The sequence below is a fragment of the Colobus angolensis genome, unplaced genomic scaffold (assembly GCF_000951035.1).
Source record: "Colobus angolensis palliatus isolate OR3802 unplaced genomic scaffold, Cang.pa_1.0 Scaffold12, whole genome shotgun sequence".
Classification (NCBI taxonomy): Eukaryota; Metazoa; Chordata; class Mammalia; order Primates; family Cercopithecidae; genus Colobus; species Colobus angolensis.
The window spans coordinates 4584520-4604143 of NW_012113141.1; the positions used below are offsets into that span (position 1 = coordinate 4584520).

General features: G+C 52.6%; 1 protein-coding gene across 3 annotated transcripts in view; it reads left to right on the forward strand.

Moving 5' to 3' along the window:
- SLC29A3 (solute carrier family 29 (equilibrative nucleoside transporter), member 3) overlaps positions 1-19624 on the forward strand; it is a 49867-nt gene that overhangs the window by 22537 nt on the left and 7706 nt on the right. For all 3 annotated transcript variants that reach the window (XM_011927596.1, XM_011927603.1, XM_011927587.1), the window contains exons 3-4: positions 8150-8232; positions 15480-15706. In XM_011927596.1, coding sequence (XP_011782986.1) covers positions 8150-8232; positions 15480-15706 — 310 coding nt within the window. The remainder of the gene's footprint in view (positions 1-8149; positions 8233-15479; positions 15707-19624) is intronic.

The window sequence follows — 19624 nt, forward strand, 5'->3', positions numbered from 1 at the left end:
GCCTTGTGAATTTGGAGGAGAGGAGTGCTGGAAGGACATCGCATTAGTTTCCTGTGGCTGTCTTCACCAAGTACCACAAACTGGGTAGCTGAAAAGCAAGGCTCTAGGGAATAACGTTTCCTTGCTGTTTCTTTGGCATTTTTTGACTCATGGCAGCATCACTACAGTCTGTGGCTCTGTCTTCACGCAGCCTCTGCCTGTGTGTCTGTGTGTCCCTCCCTCTTTTCCCATCTACTGTGGATTGAGGGGTCATTCCTCCTCCAGTAGGATCTCCTCTTAATTAAGCACATCTGCAAAGACCCTATGTCCAGATAAGTCACATCCTGAGGTTCTGGGTAGACATGAATTTTGGGGCATGAATTCAGCCCCCTCTAGACAAGGTAGCATGTAGTGTCTGGAGTGTGAGGAACAAGACCAGGCCTTGGTTACAGGTGGGCTGCGAGGAGGACACTGAGGACCCTTAGAGGAAATGTTTCCCCAGGGCAGCTGGGAGGGACACGGCTGGCAGTGGCAGCATGGACTGCATTTTCAAGGAGTGTGGAGTGAAGGGGAGGAGGGGCCTGGTGCCTGGAGGCAACAGAGTCAAAGTGTTTTGTTTGTTTGTTTGTTTTTACCTAAAGGGAGACCTAAGAGAGCCTCTTGGCCAGCAGAGAAAGGAACAAGCAGCCCTGAGGGAAAGAGAGAAAATGCAGGCAAGAAACGTGGGGTTCATGTGTGAGTCTCCGGGAAGTCAGCTTAGGCTGGAGGAAGAGCCCTTCTAGCAGAGTGGAGAGGAGGTGTGCTCCAGAAAGCCTTGCACACACCGCGGGGAGGAAGGCGGGGAAGCTCACTCCAGAAGACAGGAACTTTGCTCATCTTCCGGCAGGGATTCCCAAGGAGGTGTGAGAAAGGATTGGAGACTAGGAAGAGCCCCTGGGTGCTCAGAGAGCAGGATTTACAGTGAGCCCAGGCCTGGAGCTATCCTGGGAGACCAAAGGAGGGAGGGCTGTATGCAAGGGTCAGATGGGGACCCTCTTCCTTAGGGTGGCCACAGTGGCTTTGTCTGTCTGGCCAGCATTTTCCAGAGCTTACCTGTCTGATTCTGACCCCAGATTCGTCCTTCCCTTGGGTCTCTGTCCTCTCCATTCAGCCTGGCTGCGTCTAGCCTCCTGCCTGGCCCCTGGAGCAGGTATTGCCCCCCTTCCCTGCCCAGCCAGCCCTCCCAGCTGGTCCCTGCCCTTGGCCACACACCCATTAACTTTCCTGGGCCAGTGCTCCAAACACAGGGCCTTGAAAGTGTCAGAAAGGACACCAGCCCCATCCCTTATGGGGACATCTGCCCTCTGCTCCCCTCAGTTGGCTCAGGAATGATCTGGGCTGATGCCCAGGGTAAGGGCATCTCCCCTACAACATCCTAGGCTGCAGAATTCAGCTATCCGAAAGCAGCAAGTTTGCAACGGCAAACTATTCTTGGCTCCAACCTGCTCGCTGCTGCTAATTTCATGCCCCTGTGATCCAGGTAACGCTCTGCTGCCTTGAGCTGCCACCCCCAGGCTTGAATCGCTTTTCCTCGCCCGGCAGGAGCTCAGCTGCCTCTGCTGCTGCTTTCTGTAGTTGGGGGCTACACAAAGCTCCTTTGCAGAAGCTGCTCAGCAGCACGGACACCAAGTCTGCCGCAGCTCGTGACTAATTTGCTGCACTTATTTCAAAGTGCCCAAATGGCATTCAGGGGAGAGAAAGCTTAACCAAGGTCTGCCAGAGATAAACAGACTCATTTCGGGGCCTCCCTGCCTGAAGAAACCTCTTTACCTGGACTCTGAGCCCGGAATTAAATTCTTCCAGAAGAGATGCTTAGCACGGAGCCTCTCAGTGTGCTGGAGGAGAGGAAATGTGCCCTGTCATAAAATGGGCCTCACATCTGGCCAGCTGGCTCTGGTGGGCTTTTAAATTGTGTTTGAAGAGTGTCTCTCCCCTTTCCTGGTGTTCGCAAACTGGGTCAGAGTGTAGCGAATGAAAATGAGTTTCCTTCTCACCAGAGCAAGTGACTCAAGCGCCCCCCTGCCCAGGCCCGCAGTGGCTTATCCACATTCACCCGCCATATGGGGTGACCCTGGCACCTGGCACCCCCGGGCCAGGGCCTGTCCACAGTCTGGGTGAGGAGCCCCCGTGCCCACCCTGGGCCAGTCTGGTTGAGGCCCCCTTGCCCACTGGGGCTGTTTTTAGGGGTTGCAGAGTAAGGCAAAAACTTGGAAGCCTGCCCCATGCTGCCCACCCACAGGCACTCTTTAACATGGTCTTTGCTTAGCTGCCAACCATGTCCGTCCATTTCGGGTAACTGACAGAGGTGGGGGCTTTTCTCTTAATCTTTTTTTTTCTTTTCTTTTCTTTTTAATACTACAAAGACCCATAGACCTCTGGAAATGCTAAGGGGAATGAGCAGTGGGGTTTGAGAGAAAAGATTAGCTAATGCATTCCTTTACTCTTGTCTACCACTGCAAAAAGAGGAGAAAGAAATCAAACCCTGGCCAGGCACCATGGCTCAATGCCTGTAATCCCAATACTTTGGGAGGCCGAGGCAGGTGTATCACCTGAGGTCGGGAGTTCAAGATCATCCTGGCTAACACGGTGAAACCCTGTCTCTACTAAAAATACAAAATTAGCTGGGTGTGGTAGTGTATGCCTGTAATCCCAGCTACCCGGGAGGTTGAGGTAGGAGAATCGCTTGAACCCCGGAGGCGGAGGTTGCAGTGAGCCAGGATCACGCCACTGCACTTTAGCCTGAGCGACAGAGCGAGACTCTGTTTGCTGGCTTGGGCAGGTCACCTGCCTTAGGGCCAGATAGAAGAAAGACACCGCCCACCCTGAGAGGAACGTGTCTCACATCCCTGCTTGCTGCTGGGAAGGCACGTGGCTGCCAGGCCCGGCCTCTGAGGCTTCCTGGCGATGCACCGTGACCCCAGTGATAGTGTTTGGGCTTGTGCCTCCAGGAGACAGGCAGCCTCAGCTAGAGCAGCTTATGCATTTGTAGGGGGATGATAAATATTCCCCCCCGGTCCCTGCCCTGCTCTGCAGCAAAAGATGCTGCCACCAGCACTCCCGGGTGTGGGCCTCTGTGTACCTCTGGGAAATTCCTCCACCTCTGTGAGCCTCAGGCTGCTTATCTGTCAAATGGGAGCGATTCCAGCCCTGCCTCGCCCTCACAGGCTGTGTAAGAGCACATGGGCTGGGGTCTGTGCAGGCCCTCTGGAAGCTGTGCTGCTTGCATGTCAGAGTTCCCTGGCGTTCTGCAGAGCTCCCACTTCCCCACCTGGGTTACCTGACTTTGGTGCAATTACTAGCAGAGGCTGGATGTTGAGTCCCCCACCCTGCTTGAGCTCCAGGTCATTGCAGGGCACGGATAACGCTAGGGAGATAGTGGCGCACAGGAATATGATATCTCACATTCAAGGAGCACAGCTATCCCTCTCTTCCTCAGAGCTGGGCCTCCCCCACGTGGGTTTGAGAATTCAGGGTGACTGATGGGCCTGTCTGCCACGAGCACTCTGGGGGTTGAGTGCCATGGCTGCCTGAGGTTCTGCCAGCCCTCCTGTGGATGGGACGGACAACACAGTGTGGTTTGCTTCAGCTCAGGAGAGGTTGTTGATGCTGAGGAAGCCTCAGAAGTTGCTTTCAACAGATGAGCTGCACTGGCATCCTCAGTGGTGGGGAAGCATCCGTTCGTGCTTTTGTGCCAGCCATTCCGTCCTGTTGGGAATGTTTCTCTCCCCACTGGCACCTGTACCTCCCGTATCTGTCTGACGTGCTTCCCCCAATCTTTCCAGCTGCCGTCCAAGATGGCACTGGTGGAAGCCCCCCAGAGCCCCTCCTTCCATGCCCCCCAACACCTTGTATCTGTTGTACTCCAGCTCCAGGCTTGTACCCACCTCCCCGAGGGCATGCAGGTGCCACAGCTCCTCCGTTGTATCCACCCAGCTGCCAGCACAGCACTGGTGTATGGGCTTGACACCTCTTCAGCAAACAAAGGGACAGGTGAAAACAGGAAGAGGTGCTGACCTGCACAGACAGTGGCTGCCCAGCCAGGGCTGAGCACTGTGGGATTACTCACCAGCCTAAGGATCTCCTGCCCAGGGACTTCCTGCTGGGGCAGAGAAGCATGCTTGGGAGGCCTGTCACCTCCTAAGGTGTTTGCCCTGCATCCACCTGCCAGCCCTACTCACACCCAGCCTTTCACCTCTGGTTCTATAAGGCCCACATTGACCCCCAGGCCTCCAGTGTTTTAATTGGTTATGTAAACAGAGCTGCTGTGGCATAATTCTGAGTGACATCATTCCTATCACAGCCTGCAGGTCTGGTGCCCCTGGAGTTGTGCAAAGCTCAGCCTCCACCATCATACGCAGTGGCCCCACTGCCAGCTCCCTGATGATATTCTCATCCCCCCACTCCTCCACGGCTGGAGCTGGCCTTTGGGTCCATATGCTCATCTCTAGAAGTGGAGTTGGTTACAGGGGTAAAACAAATCAAAACAGACTTTTGAGGGAGCTCTCAGGAATCAGTCCCCGGTGGAAGGTGAACTCTGTGAATGATCCCCAAACACTACTGTACATAAAATCCCCCACTGGTTAGATGGACGGATTGATTTGGGGGCAGTCCTGTTACCATCCTAGTCACAGTGTGTTTAGATCTGTATTCAAATGTCTTTACATTTCCTTAAGTAAAATGGGAGAAGATAGCCCCAAAACCTCTTGGAAGCAAATGAGATGAACCCAGGAGGGACGTGCCAGCTGCCTGGCTACAAAGTAAATAATCAAGAGTGGAACGTGACCTTTGCCACTGGAGATTTCTTAGGAAGGCACTGCTGGTGGGAATACTCCATTGGGGAGTGCAGTCCAGGGAAATAAGAGGGAGGGAAAGGGAAGTAGGGCTGGGACAGAGAGAGTAAACACAAGGGACGATGGTATTTTGGAGTGGCCACAGCTTTGCAGCAGCACACATGGAATACCTTGGAGAAGGCTTGTGGAGCCACCACATTCAGAGCAGCCAGTCTGGGGAGAGGAGAGGTGGGTGAACCATCCGTGGGCTCCTTCCAGTTCCTGCCTCTCGTTGGTAAAACTGGGTCTCACGGGACTTGACTCCCCCATCTTCCGGGGAGCATCCCCCGCCCCTCAGTCACTGGTACAGCCTGGCAGGGTGTGGGGTCTCTCTGTAGGGGTCAGCTCCTCCTTTGGTGGCAGTGGCGGCAGCAGTGACAGTGATTTTATGACCATGGGACCAACGGCTCTGGACAGGGGACCAAGGTGAGTAACCTGAGGGGGCAGGCAGGGTGAGTCCGTCTGGAGCAACATCCACTAAGTCCAGTTTCTTGACATCAGCACATGCCACCTGCAAAAACCCTAATTTCAGCTGAGGGTTTGGTGGGGAAGGGCTGCAGGGACCGGTGTGCTCATCCTCTGTGCCCCTCATGGGTGAGCACACTGCTCTTCCTGTCTCTTGGGGGGGTCCAAGAAAGGAGCATGATCAACTGTCCTGGTTTTCATCAAGGAACTGCATTTAAATTGAAACAGGAAGGCTGAAATATTCAGGAAAACCCTGATTAGCAGGAACCCAGCTATCGGAAACCCTCATGAATTAGGAATCTATTGCTGCCTAGCAAAATACTACAAATGAGTGGCTTAAAACAACCTGCATTTATAATTACAGGGTTTCTATGGGCCAGGATTCTAGGCACAGCTTAGCTGGGTCTCCTGCCTGAATTTGCACAAGGCTGCAATCAGTCAGCCAGAGCTACAGTCTCCTCTGAGGCTTAGCTGGAGAAGGGTCACTTCCAAGTCCACTCCAGCTGTTGGCAGAATTCAGTTCCTAGTGGTTGCAGGCCTGAGAGCTTCAGTTTCTAGTGGGGAGAGTGCTGGAGACCACCCTCAGCAACTTGGGGTTCTATACCAGGTAGTGTTCCCCAACATGGCCACTTCCCTCCCCAAACCCAGCAAGGGAGGAAAAGAGTCCAGCAAGGCGGGCACTATAGTCCTATGTAACGCCATCATGTTTGCTCTAGTGTCTTGGTTGGAAGCAGCCACAGGTCTCGTCCACACTCAGGGGAGGGGCATTGCACAGGTATGAGCACCAGGAGGGCAGGGATCACGGGCCATGTGCCACCACACCTCATTTTAGAACTTTTCCTATAGGCGAAAGCAGCAAATAATTGAATAAAACCCACCACGTGTTTCATCAGGAATTAAGTGGTTTGTTTTTGTAAATTCCGTGGGATGTGCTGAGTCAGCTCCTGTCACCATGTGCATCTCCATCTCCTGATCTGCGCTCATGGAATGATGGCCTGGTCTCAAGTCTGTTCTCTGAGTTCTTTGTAAGACAGAGAAGTGGGCCCAGACAACAGATAGAGACTCAAAGTCTTATCCAGTGGTCAATATCCGAAAAGGTTTCCAACAGTAAATGATATGTTTTTCTGCTTAAATATCAACAAACAGGCACATTCAGTTACCTGGAAAATTCTCATTCGGGAAACCTGAGCCTGCTCGAAGAAACAAAATCATCAGAGATTCTGCATTACGTAGATCGAGCAGCCACTGGATGAAGGGGCCTCACCAGGGGCTTGGGCTGGGGGCAGTCGCAGCCCCATCTGCAGCCCTCTCCTCCTAAGGGCCTCTCTCCTTCATTCCCACCCAGTGCCCTCCCAGCCTCACATGCCCAGCCACTGTGTCAAGATGTAATTGACTGACTTCCCCAGACCAGTCCAGGCTCTACTGAGCCCATCAGGGCAGGAACAATGAGGTGCAGCTCAAAGGCTATTTCTCAGGCTCATGGTTGACGGACCTCACTAGCTGCGATTATCATTTTAATTACAAGGCCACCACAGCCTTATATTCAGGGCACAGATTTCAAAGACCACAAAGCACTCTGCAGGCTTCAGAGGAAACTATGGAAGGCTTGTGCTTCAGACTCAAAGGGGCCCATAGCGACATCTTTCTTTCTTTTATTTTTTAGAGATGGGGTCTCACTCTGTTGCCCAGGCTGAAGTGCAATGGTGTACTCGCTGCAGCCTTGAACTCCTGGGCTCCAGCAATCCCCTTGCCTCAGCCTTCTGAGTAGTTGGGACTTACAGGTGCACACCACCATGCCTGACTAAGTTTTTTTTTATTTTTTGTAGAGACAGAGCCTCACTATTTACCCAGGGTGGTCTCCTGGGTTCAAGCCATCCTCCCACCTTGGCCTCCCAAAATGCTGGGATTACAAGTATGAGTCACCATGCCCAGCCTTGTTTTGTTTTTAAAGATAGGTATATTAAGAGATAATGCACACACAGTATAGTCCATCCTAATAAGTGGACATTCTTTGAGTTTTCACAGATACATGTGACTGCCACACAGCTGCTTTAGCTGCGAGTTCTAGCACATCATAATCAGGCGATTCATCTGTCTGTGTTTGCACAATTATCTATCACACCCCTGAGCTGCTGCCGGAAAATGCCCTTTTTCCTCATTCTGTCCAATCTAGGACCTTCTGTAGCTGCTCTATTAAGAGCAAATCCAGAGTGAGAACAGAGTTTCCCTGTAGGGAGCAGGGCCTGGTGTATTTCTAAGAGGTCTCACTTGGTGGTAAGAAAGCAAGAATGTGGTTGGGTCACAAGAAAACCCAAGTGAGCAGTGCCTCATGCCTGTAATCCCAGCACTTTGCGGGGCTGAGGCGAGACGATCACTTGAACTCAGGAGTTTGAGACCAGCCTGGGCAACGTAGCAAGACCTTGTCTCTACTAAAAACTTAAAAACGTGAATAGTCTTGCATTTTGGTGATGGGCCGAGAAGGCTGATAGGGCAAACTCTTCTTTTCAGACGTACATTGAGTTCTGTCCCCATGGCCTCAGTCCATGGGCAGAAGTGTGGGCTGTACAGCACCAAGGGCCTCACTGGGGACAGGGCCGATGTCTTATCCTTCCTATGCCTCTAGCACTTAGTACAGCTGTTTGTTGAGTGGCTGAGTGAGTGGTCTTAGGCTGGAGATGTGGTGAGGCCTTGTTTGGAGGTAGGTTCACCCGCGACTCCTAGGTGTCTGAAGACAGTGGGGAGAAGCCCCACGGAGAGGGGCCCTGTCTCTGCTCGGGTGGGACTGTTCACCTCCATCCCTGAGTGACCACAGCACCTCCTCACTTGTGTGCTTGCAGAACTACTTTGAGAGCTACCTTGCCGTTGCCTCCACCGTGCCCTCCATGCTGTGCCTGGTGGCCAACTTCCTGCTTGTCAACAGGTAGGCGGCTCTCCTCCCTCTCTCAGGCCTCCACCTTGGCCTCCTGCCTCCTCTACTCCCCTCTTGCCCGCAGCTGCTTTTTTTCTGCCTACTTAAGTGGTGGTCACCCAAGTAAGAGGCAGCAGCTCAGATTTGTGCATGAACAGTGAGAAGTCAGATCAGGTCCCTGCTGATGCCCCTGGGGAGCTGGGCTTTTACTCTCCAGCCATACGCTGTGACATCGCTGTGACATTGTGGCAGCAGCCAGTAGGAAGTGTGTGGGGATGCAGGGATCTTCCTCCCTTCTCAGGGATCCTGTCTGTCAGTCTGCAAGTCCCTTGGCCCAGAATGGGTCACCTAACTGTTCAGTGCTAAGCTGGTAACACCAGCTCATGTGTCAACCACTCCCAAGAAGGCCCATGCGGAAGTTCTGACATTGTAATGGTAAGCGCCAGGAGAGGCTCCATCTGGATGTGCCTGGGAAGGAGTTATTCAGGAGCTAGCTAGGCAAATTAGCATGTCCATAGACCCCCTTCGGTGACTTGCTGGTTCAAATTCTCAATTTGAGTTTACAAGGACAATAGCCCTAGCTACTTTGCCTGCATTTCTTCTAAGCTGCCACTAAGTGATATCAGTGGCTATGTTATGGTCCAGAAACCTGGACTCCTGTTCGCCATGGCCTACTAAAACCTGAGGTCACTGATGGCAAATCTGTTTTGCCCAGTTCTAATCAATTTGTAGTGACTGCCAGATCTCTAGCTGGACAAGTTTCTAAGGCAGGTCTGGCTTCAGGGAGGGTGCCAGGATTGATTAGTGATGTCTGCTCTGGGTACAGGAGGAGAGAGGGCACCACGAGTGTCTTTTACATGCTAAGCCTGAGTAGATCAGTCTTTCCAAACATATCATGCCATGCGGATATTGCAGTTATCTGTTACATAATATGATCCCAAAGCATAATGGCTTAAAACAATAGCAGTCATGAGTACTTCTCATGTTTTGGGGATTATCAAGGCTCAGCTGTCGTAGTCTCTCCTGCATCTGCAGTCAGATGGCAGCTGGAGCTGGAGCCATTCATATCCCCTCTCTGTCTCTTCTCTCTTTGTGGTCTCACACGTTGGCCTCAGGGTAATAGGATGGCTTACCCAGTGGCTGAGAGCAAGGGAGAGGCTGTGTGGTTTTTACAGCCTGGTCTCGGAAGTCATGTGCTGTCACTTTCGCCACACTTGACTGGTTTGGGCAGTCACAAAGTCCACTTCGTTTCAAGGGGACATAGAACCTGCCTCCCAATGGAAGGAGAGTCAAAGAATTTGCACCCTTCTCCAAACCAAAGTGCAGTCTGGAAGAGTGAGAAGGAGAGGTGCGTCGCAGCCCCTCTCACCAACCAGCTGGCCTTTGTGGGCCTCACTCCTGCCTTCCTAGGGCCATATTCAGTGTCCTAGCAGAGGGGGCACAGCCTGCAGAGACCCCACCCTAGGAGGAGAGTGGAGGAGGGCAGAGCAGGGGCCCCGGCTGCACCTCACAGGAGAGAGGGTGTGTGGAGAGCCAGTGCAGGCAGGAGCGGGAGGCAAGGAAGAGGGGAGACAGCTGTGGTGGGGGGAACCCTCGGCTCCCTCATGGTTTTCTCTGTCTACTCACTTGGCCAGCCCTGAGGATGGGGCTATTTGTCCAGCCCAGATAGCCTAGAGAGAGCTCCCAGCCCCTTCCAGTTCCAGAATCACCATGTGAACTATAGCGAGAGTGTAATGCCTCAGTCACCCCTTGTCATGTCCCTTAGGCTTCACTGTGACCCAAGAGGGAGGCCATGACATTGCCCCATTTTCCAGGTGGAAGTCAGGAGACCACAGGGGCACTATGGGGTGGCCGAGCCTGCCTCTTGCCTCTTCAGTGGTCCAGAGGTCCCACAGGCTGAAAGTCCTCCTCCTGGGCCATGAGTCAGGAGTAGCAGGGAAGGTCCAGCCTCTGGGCCCTGAGAGAATGCTGTCTAATAATCCTAGCACTTCTGAGCATTATATCCTGCAGATGCATTATCTCCTTTAACCCTCATGGCAGCCTAAGAGCGGGAAACTGCTGTGACCCAGCTTTGAGATGGGAAAACAGGCTCATGGAGGTGACTGACCCAGGGGAATGTGGCCATTAAGGATGGAGCCAGGTGGAGCGCAGTGGCTCAAACCTGTAATCTCAGCACTTTGGGAAGCCGTGTCAGGAGGACTGCTTGAGCCCAGGAGTTTGAGAGCACCCTGGGCACTATAGCAAGATGCTGTTTCTACAAAAAAAAAAAAAAAGAAAGAAAAAAATATATATATTAGCCTGGCATGACGACACATGCATGTAGTCCCAGCTACTCAGTAGGCTGAGGCAGGAAGATTGCTTGAGCCAAGGAGTTCAAGTCTGCAGTGAGCTATGGTCACGTCACTGCACTCCAACCTCGGCTAGAATGAAAGGGAGGAGTCAGGATTTGAACCAGGACCTTCTCACCCTACATCTGTGCTTAGAACCCCTGAGCCACCTACATCCTAGTTCCCCAGCTTTGCACCCACCCCTGCCCCTGCAGCCAGAGCCACTCCCAAGAACCTTCTAGTGAGAGCCCTGTCTCTCCAGGATTCAGGCTGCTGGGATGGAAGGGGGTGGTTAAGAAGGGGCTGGGTCTGTCTCCAGTGAGATGTGGGCCTCCAGGCCAGCTGCCCTCCGAGATTGGGTCCCCGCAGATGGCTCAGCAGTTACAGGACATTCTCAGAGGGGATTACTGCCCTTGTCCTGCCCTTGCTCCTCCTGGGCTCTAGGAGAGGGGCAAGGGCAATGCAGGAACACGCTCTGGGGCCTCCATCTGTTTCCAGGCTGTGGGAAGATGGTCTGGGGCTAAGCTGTTTTTTATTTAATGTGCGAGATTGAAATATCTCCTCTTCTCCCCTCCTGGAGAACCCTGGCTTTCTCGACTGGCTTATCTGTAATCGCCAAGTGTTTTATTATGTTAAATCTGCAGCATCATAAATACTTATAAGGAGGATTTACATCTTGGAGACTTATGAAGAAATCAGTCCCGTGGGGTCCTGAACCCTCACAAGTCAGGGAGTAGGGGGACGGGCAACCTGGGTACTGGAGGCAGCCTCTCCAAGCGTCTTCACAGGACTGAGACCTGCCCCAGGGTCTTGGTCTTGGAGCTGTCCTCTTGGCTGTGCCCTGTCTCCAAGTAGAACCCCAGATGTCAGAGTAACTGAAAGTCTAGACTTTCCTAAGACCCTAAGAGCACCACCGTCCCCAGGGCCACTCTTCTTCCCTGATGGAAGTGGCAGAGAGGGAAGCCAGTGTCCTCCGTTCGTGCCTGTGGACCAGGCTTGCACCTGGCACGTTTCATGAAGCTTGATGAATGTTGACAATAGCCCTGGAGTCCATGGATGGAGGCTCGGGGCAAGAGTGGTTTATGCAGCAGATAATTAGCAGGCAGGAAGGAGACCTGTGAGGGTGAAGGGCCGCATAGAGGGACAGAGCAGGGGACAGAGCAGCGTTCCATGCTGCATTGTTTCTGGAGTGCATTTGGTATTGACCTCCTCCTCTCTGATTCCTCCCCACCTTTCCTGCCCTGGGGGTGCCTGAGTAAGCAGTCCCCCAGCTCTCTGCAAAACAACCTTCCTGTTCAAGGAACTTACTACCTTGTAGCGACAGGCACACAGGAGGACTCCCATGATGCTGCACCGTTCCTGCTGGACTTTTTCCTGGCTGTGTCTATGAGGAGGCAGTTAGAGGCAGAGGCCATTCCTGAGGCTGGCGGGTGTTTCCAGCTGAACTTCCTGCCATGCTGAGGTGGCAGTGATCAAGAAGCAGACAGTCGCTGGGAGGTTCAGGCCAGCGTGAAACCGCCCCCCGGGTGCTACTGATCTCCCTTGCTTGTCAACTTGTACATGCAGCAAATCTTTACCCAGTGCCTCCAGGTCCTGTGTCTGTGCTGGGGGAGAATAAGGCAGGGCCCTGCCTTTTTAGCATGCCTCATCTCTCCAGCCTGGCCTTTGCCTCCTTCTTGCCCCAAGGAACTGGTTCAAACTTCTTGGCATTTGTTCCCACCCTCTCTCTCCACTTGAATTTTTTTCAGATTTAGAATCATTAGCTGTTAGGGACCTTAATATTATCTGGTCTAGCTTCTTGTTATAGATGAGGGGACTGAGGCCCAGAGAGGTTGAATATTTGTCGGGGGTTACACAACAAGCAGATGACAGAGCTGGGTAGGGCTCTGGTCTCCTGACTCAGGCTCCATGCCCTGCTGGCTCTTATCTTGGGAGTGGATGGGACAGCTGCAGCTGCTAGGAGAGGGTGGGGACACTGTGACAGGGCTGAGTATGTAGGACCCCTCGAGCATCGGGGTAAGGCTTGACTGCTGGCCTCCAGGGCCCCTGCTGTACTCTTACGATAGATGCTCTGGGCCACCAAGGGTCCAGATGCCCACCTGGCTGCCCACCAGCTCCTGTCCAGGCCAAAGCCCCTGCAGACCTTGCGAAGATGTGCGTTAGTGTGAGGTCTTCATGGGCATCAGGCCCTGAAACAAGGATTCAAATGTGAGTAGTTTATATGGGAGGTGAAGGTTGGAGAATACAGAATGGGGACAGGAAAGGGAAGGCAGTCAGCAGAGGATTCCTTATCAAGTCAGCTCCCTCAGAAGGGACAAGAACACAGTCCTGCTGGGGATCTCGGAGAGCCAGTGTGGAGCATGGCTGAGCAGAAGGGAGCTGAGCTGGAGTACTTATGTACCAACTTCCCTAGTCATTGGTTGAAGACTGCTCTTAGGTGGTGTTACTTACCTGTCACTTCCAGGTAAGTAACACAACTCCTGGAGTTGTAAAAGGGAGGGCACATGGGCAGGACAGCAGCAGCATTGCTATAGCTTCTGACCCTGTCATTCCCAGCTTGCAACCCTGATGTACCTCTTTGTGTTAGTGGGTACTTTTAGTAGGAACAACAGAGACACAAAAAGGATGTCCTCTTTCTTTAAGTGGAAATTAAAGGCAGGTCCACCTTTAGGCATCATTGGATCAAGGGGATCTCCTCTGCGCCCCCTCTGGGCTCTGTGTGTCTCTGCATGACTTTTCCTCTGAGTCTAGCCTCGCCCCACACAGCTGGCGAGATGGCAGCCAGCAGCCCCAGACACAGTCTCGGCAGCGAGCTTCTCTCCACAGCTTCCGTGTAGCAGTCCCAGGGAAGACTTCATGACCCTGTGTGGGTCACAAGCTAATTCCTCACTCAACCCCAGGGTCCAGGAGCAGGGAACACTCTGATTGCCCCAGGCTGCATCACATGCCTGTTGTTTGTGGCTCTGTTGGTGTGGGTATGGGTAACCTGGCTGACCACCTCCCCAGGATCACTAGGCGAAGGAATGTTCTCCCAGGGGGTGGTGCTGACAGACAAAGGCCCTACGCCCCACCCTCCTCCAGCACGTGAGTCCACATGCCTCTGTCCAGCATCACCTCTGTGCTCCTCTGCTCCCATCTTGACTGCAGCCAGAGTCCATTTGCAGCTTCCTGAACATGCCTTGCTCTCTCTCCCAAGACACGTGCACTCACATCCTCCCATTCATCGTTATCATCCAGCATAGACATTGCCTCCAAATGACCTTCCACGATGCCTAGGGTGGGTTTTGTGCCCCTCAGATGTGCTGCATGATGCCCTGGGCCTCCTGATGGAGCATCTGCCACAGTGGTACCTGTTGCTGGCCTGTCCCATGTTCCGGGCATCCAGCACAGTACTGGACACACAGTAGTTGCTCAGTGCACATTTGCAGAATGACCACACCATTGAGTATACACGTTAACAGTCTGAGTAATAGGCTGGGACTCAGCACACCTGGGTTCTCATCCAAGCTCCCTACAGACTCACTCCACAACCTTGAACTGTCTCTTCACTTCCTTGGGCTTCCTCACACCCCTTAGAAAGCAGTGACAGCACCTGCTCTCCCTTTAGCTGAGGACCAGAGGGAAACTGAGATTAGCCTGGGGCCACAAAAGCACTTTGAAAAAATTCCTTTCTTGCTTTTCATGCTCATCATTTCATACCTACTTATGTGTGTGTGTGTGTGTGTATTTTTTTTCTACCTTTCAAATTTTTCCTTTTTTAATAAAAAAAAATTATGTAATCTGGCTTTTCTCCCAGCCCCCCCCCCGCCACTGGTTAGCAGGAAAATTAACTACACATCCAATCTGGTTTAAAGCTTAGTCTAATCTGATGATTTAAGCGGCCCCTTGAGATGATGTTCTTGCTCCCTAGAATAAAAATGTGCACCTTCTCAGACTCCTTCCCTGCTTTTCTCCCCAGGCCAGTATGGGGGCTGGGAAGAGTGCATGGCTCACACGCAGGCATGGTGCTAGGGAGTGTGAGGGTTCCCTTGGCCCCAGGCAGCACTAACTTGGCATCACCTGCTCCCCATGATGACTGAGGCCATCACAGGAGGATGCCCCTGCCCTGACCACTGCTTCTGTGCCATCCATATTTCCTCACTCCAGGGGAGGCAGTAGAACATCATTCTGAGAACTGACCAGAGCCAGACCTCCTGGGTTCATTGCTGAGTGACTTTGAGCAAGTTCCTCAACCTCTCTGACCTCAACTTCCTTATCTGTATACATGGGATAGGTAGGAATACCTGTCTTACAGAGCCGGTATAAGAATCAAACACACTGGCATATAGAAAATGCCTAGAAGAGTGCTAGAAAAGTATGCATTGAACACTGTTTGAGTGTTTGCAATGATGATGGTGATGATGATGATGATGATTTTCTTCCCTTCTTCCCTTTCCTCCCAAACCTCCTGCTAAGTTTTGGAGAAAGGAAGCTCAGTGGGTGGCTGCTCTGTTTAAACACTAGACAAAGCCAGCAGGAGCTCAGCCCTGTGGCAGGAAGAGCAGGGGTTTGCCTCGAACATCCTGGTGTCCTCGTGTCCTTGAACCTCACAGCAAGGTGAAAAGCAGCAGTACCCACTGAGCGCTGGTCCCGAGCCAGGCACTGCCCTCTGCACCCCACACTGCTCACCTCTTCCGCCTCACCCCCACATGAGTTGAATCAACTCTCCCCATTGTACAAGTTCAAAAGCTGAAACCAGAGCAACTGAGTCCCTTACCCAAGGCCACACAGCTAGGGAGCCAGGAAGGCTGGATTCGAGTTCAGGCCTCTTGACTGCAGAGTGAATAGTCCTAACTGCTAAGCTCACCTGCTTCCCTTAAGGTGGCTCACCAGCCCTAGCCCACACAGGAGCCCCAAAGGGGTGTCTAACGGCTTCTGGCATCCTCGCCCCAGGGTTGCGGTCCACATCCGCGTCCTGGCCTCACTGACGGTCATCCTGGCCATCTTCATGGTGATAACCGCACTGGTGAAGGTGGACACCTCCTCCTGGACCCGTGGCTTTTTTGCAGTCACCATTGTCTGCATGGTGATCCTCAGCGGTGCCTCCACTGTCTTCAGCAGCAGCGTCTATGGCATGACCGGCTCCTTCCCTATGAGAAACTCCCAGGCACTGATATCAGGTGAGAGCCGGGGTCCGGGCAGCTGACCAGGTTCATCCACCCAGGAGTCATGGGAGGGAGCCAGAGATGAGCATGTGGTGGCCTTTTCTGAAAAGGAAATGGCGTGGGTGCTACTTGTGTTTCAGTCATGTGGTGTTGTAGAACAAGCTACCCCAAAACTTAGTGGCTTAGAACAACAACAGTCATTTCTACTACTCACAAATTTGCAGCTTGGACAGGAGTTTGCAGGTGTAGCTCTTCTCTTCTCCCCATGGCATCAGCCAGCATAGCTCGATGGGGAGCCAGAGGATCCAGTTCCAGGTGGCACGCTCTCCTGGCTGACATGTTGGTGGTGGCTGCTGGCTGGAAGCTTAGCCAGGGCTGGGCTGGGGCCAGGGACTTCCATTCCTCTCTATGTGGACCTCAAATGGCAACTTTGACTACCTCATGGCATGGTGTCTGGGTTGCAAAAGCCAGCATTTCAGGAGATCCAGGCAGAAGCTTTATTTCTGATTTGGCAAAAGAAGCCACATAGGGTCAGTTCTACCATAGCCATAAGCTCACACAGACTCAAGACAGATGGACCCACCTCTGGGAGAGTATGCAAGTCTCCCACTGTGACTGTGGGAAGGTAGGCAGGAGGGGAGATGGAGTTGCAGCTATTTTTGGATAACATGGTCTGCCTACAAAATGCAGCTCCTGAAACCAGCCTTCATCCCTTTCCTTCCCTCCTTCTATTCCTCTTCTATTTTTCCTTTTCCTTATCTTTTTTCCCCTTCTTGTCTCCTTTCCTTCCTTCTGTCTTTTCTTCCTTTCTGATTTTATAGAGAACCTGCTATGTCTTGGGGATGCAAAGATGAACAAGCACTGGTCCCCCCGGAGCTGATGGCTCAGTGAATAAACTCTCATCCCCAGCTCCCCCAAGCTTTGGTATACCGTGGGTGTGCCCATGCACGACATGGGCTGACCCCTCTGGCTGACGTTTGATGCTGATGTTGATGGGCCTGTTCTGGAGGCCTTGGCAGTTTTGTTCTCTAAGCTGGAGACACACACATCTCTCACCCAGGTGACCCAGCCAGGTAAAAAGGAGTGGGTCAGGAACCATTGGTGCTTTGCCAGGAGGCCACAGTCCCTGGGAGCAAGACTGGAGGCTCTGATGCTGTCTGCCCCTCCACATGCCCCTGTTGTGCAGAGGAGAGCTCTAAACATTTGCCCACTGAGAGCAATTTCACAAGGAACCTGCGCTGTGCCCCTCAGTTAATAACGCGGGGAAGCATGTGGCCAGGATGACAATGCTTTGACAAGGGTATGTCCCTTCCCCACTCAGGCCAGTGCCAGACATCACTGGTGGATCTCTATCTTTCATCCTGAGCTTCTAAATCCTTCTCAGCGCAGCACTTGAGGCAGTTACTCTCAGCAGTCAGAGTCTAGATGTGAGCTTCAATCTGTTTGCCATTTCTGAGATCGGATTAGGCTTCTGGCTGTATCCTGGGAAACACTTGAGCCTAAGATAAAATAAAAATGGACTTGTTGCTAAGTTTCCTGGGTGCAGGCAACACGTACTAGTGATGCTTTCAAACGGGCATTTCTGAACTAAAGGCAGTGGCCACCGGACATGGGATTTAATCCCTTCTGTCACCGTGGTCTCAGAAGGAGGCTCTTTTCCCCTTAGTTCCTTCCATCCTTGCTGGCAGCCTCTCCAGGAGCCAGTGACCAAACTAACCATTTACATTGGCAAGCAGTCCTCGGGTTCCTCTGGCCACCTGTGGTCTTCTAGGGATGGGGAGTCTCCTGTGGATTTTTCAGAAAGTCTATTTAGAAAAGTGGGGAAGTTTAGTACTTCTACGCCAGTATTAATGACCCTGAGTCTAAACCATGGTCACCACTGTATGGGGCCCTTGTGGGCGCCCAACACCCTGGAATATCGAGGTGTTCCAGTCTCCCAGAGGCCGCAAGGCCACCTCGCCAGCCCCACTTGCTTTTTTTCCAGCACAGCCTGTCTGTGAATTCCGCATGCGCTGGCATCTGAGGAACAATTCATTTGTTTTGCTCTAGTGTTTTTTTAAACCCCTCATTTGCATGTATTTCCATAACTGATGAGATAAAAGTAGAGAGTCATGAAGGATGAGCTCCCGGAGGCCTGGTTTGTTGTTGATGATAATATTGTAAATTCTCTACAAGTTGGAAAGAGAGAGAGGAAAATCAGTAGGCAGTGATGTTAAGATCTCTTCCTTGGGGCGGCTGGGGAGTGTCTTACTGAGTTTAACCCCAGTTCTTACAAAATGTCTAGGCGGGGATTACAGCTTCTCAGAAGTGGGCATCCTCTTGGCAAAGGGTTTACCCGTTGTTGCTGCTTTGATGTGAGAAGGACAGAAATAGCCAAGCACCTAACTGGGAATCAGAAAGGATTTGTTTGGTATTTGGCACTTCTCCTCGCCAGGCAGGCTTCTGAGTGCTTCACGTGTACTAATCCTTTTAATCTTCATCACAGCCCTATGAGGCGGGTATTATTAACACCCCCATTGTATAGATGAGGATACAGAGGCACAGTGAGGTTAAGGACTTGCTGAAGGTCACATAACTGGAAGTAGTAGAACCAGGTTTGGACTTGGATGTTTTGATTCTAGAGTCTGTGTTCCTAATTGTGGTGCTAATTTTTATACCTTTGCCCTCCCTCAAGTACTACCCAGGCTAATAGAACTTATGGTGGGGAGGCTGGGGAAAGGATCCTCCATCGGGCCAAGGGCTATTCTCTGTAGAGCCACAGAGGCCACAGGCAGAGCATGGGGAGCCGTGATGGCACACCATGGTGGATGGGGCCGGACTGTCCCACTGCTCCTCTGCTTCGTGCAACAGTGGGCAGGAAAGTGGTGCTGCATAAGAGCTGCTCGATGGAGACAGAGCAGGCCATGCCCACACGGACCCAGCCTTCTTCCCGCCTCTTCAGGAATGGACATTCTCATCTTCTGAAGTGGGCAGGTTCATCCTGCCAGTCAACCCGGCTCATCCACCAGGCCCTTCCCACATTGATGGTGATGGTCTTGGCCTTGGAGTCAGTGCTTTTCCATTCATCGTCCTGTTTCCACCTCACTACAGTCACCTGTGATGAACAGGACAAGTATTAGCCCCACTTTCCAGGCAAATAAACACAGGCAGGGAAGAAAGTAAGTGATGTGCCCACGCTGGTGCCAGCGTTCCCAAGCAGTGCTGCACACAGGCCTTCTGACTCGTGGCCAGCACAGGAAGACGACCCATGGCTGTGAGGGTTCTAAGGAACAGAAAGACATGTCTGCTGCCTCCCAGAAGCAATGGTGCAATCGTGGCAAGGCAGGGCATAGTGTTTGTTGAAGGCTACTGTGTGCCAGGCCCGTTCTGAACATCATCTCAGTCAGTCCTCAAAGCAACCACACAGGGCGGGGTTGTTATTCCCATTCTACAAGCGAGCACACTGTAAAGTCAGAGAAGCCACGTTACCCCCAGGGTCCCAGCTAGCAAGTAGCAGAGTCCAGGGTGACACGTCCGTCCGCCTGACTCTTAGGCCCGTTGGCACCCCAGTAAGTCGTGTGGCCTCCTCTGTTAGGTAGCGGTGAAAGGTGTGGCAGCCACACGGTCTCACGGGTAATGTGTATCAAAGCCATTGGCAAGGAGAACATTCCATGTGGTGGGCTGGTTGCGTGCTTGTGTGTGTGCATAGGTGTGTGACTGTGTGTGTGTGAGTGTTGTATGTGTTACACATGCATTCACATGTGTATGGTGCCACAGTCGCCTTGGGGTACACAGCAGGTTCTGTGAGCTCATGGGTGGGCAATGGTGGGGGTTTATAGCCAGTGAGGATACCCCAGAAAGGGTGGCCTCCGGGCAGCAGGGGACCCTATGTGAGGACAGTCCCTGAGCCTCCTTCCCAGTTTGGTTGGTGGGTGCTTTGGGTTGGGGGCAGAG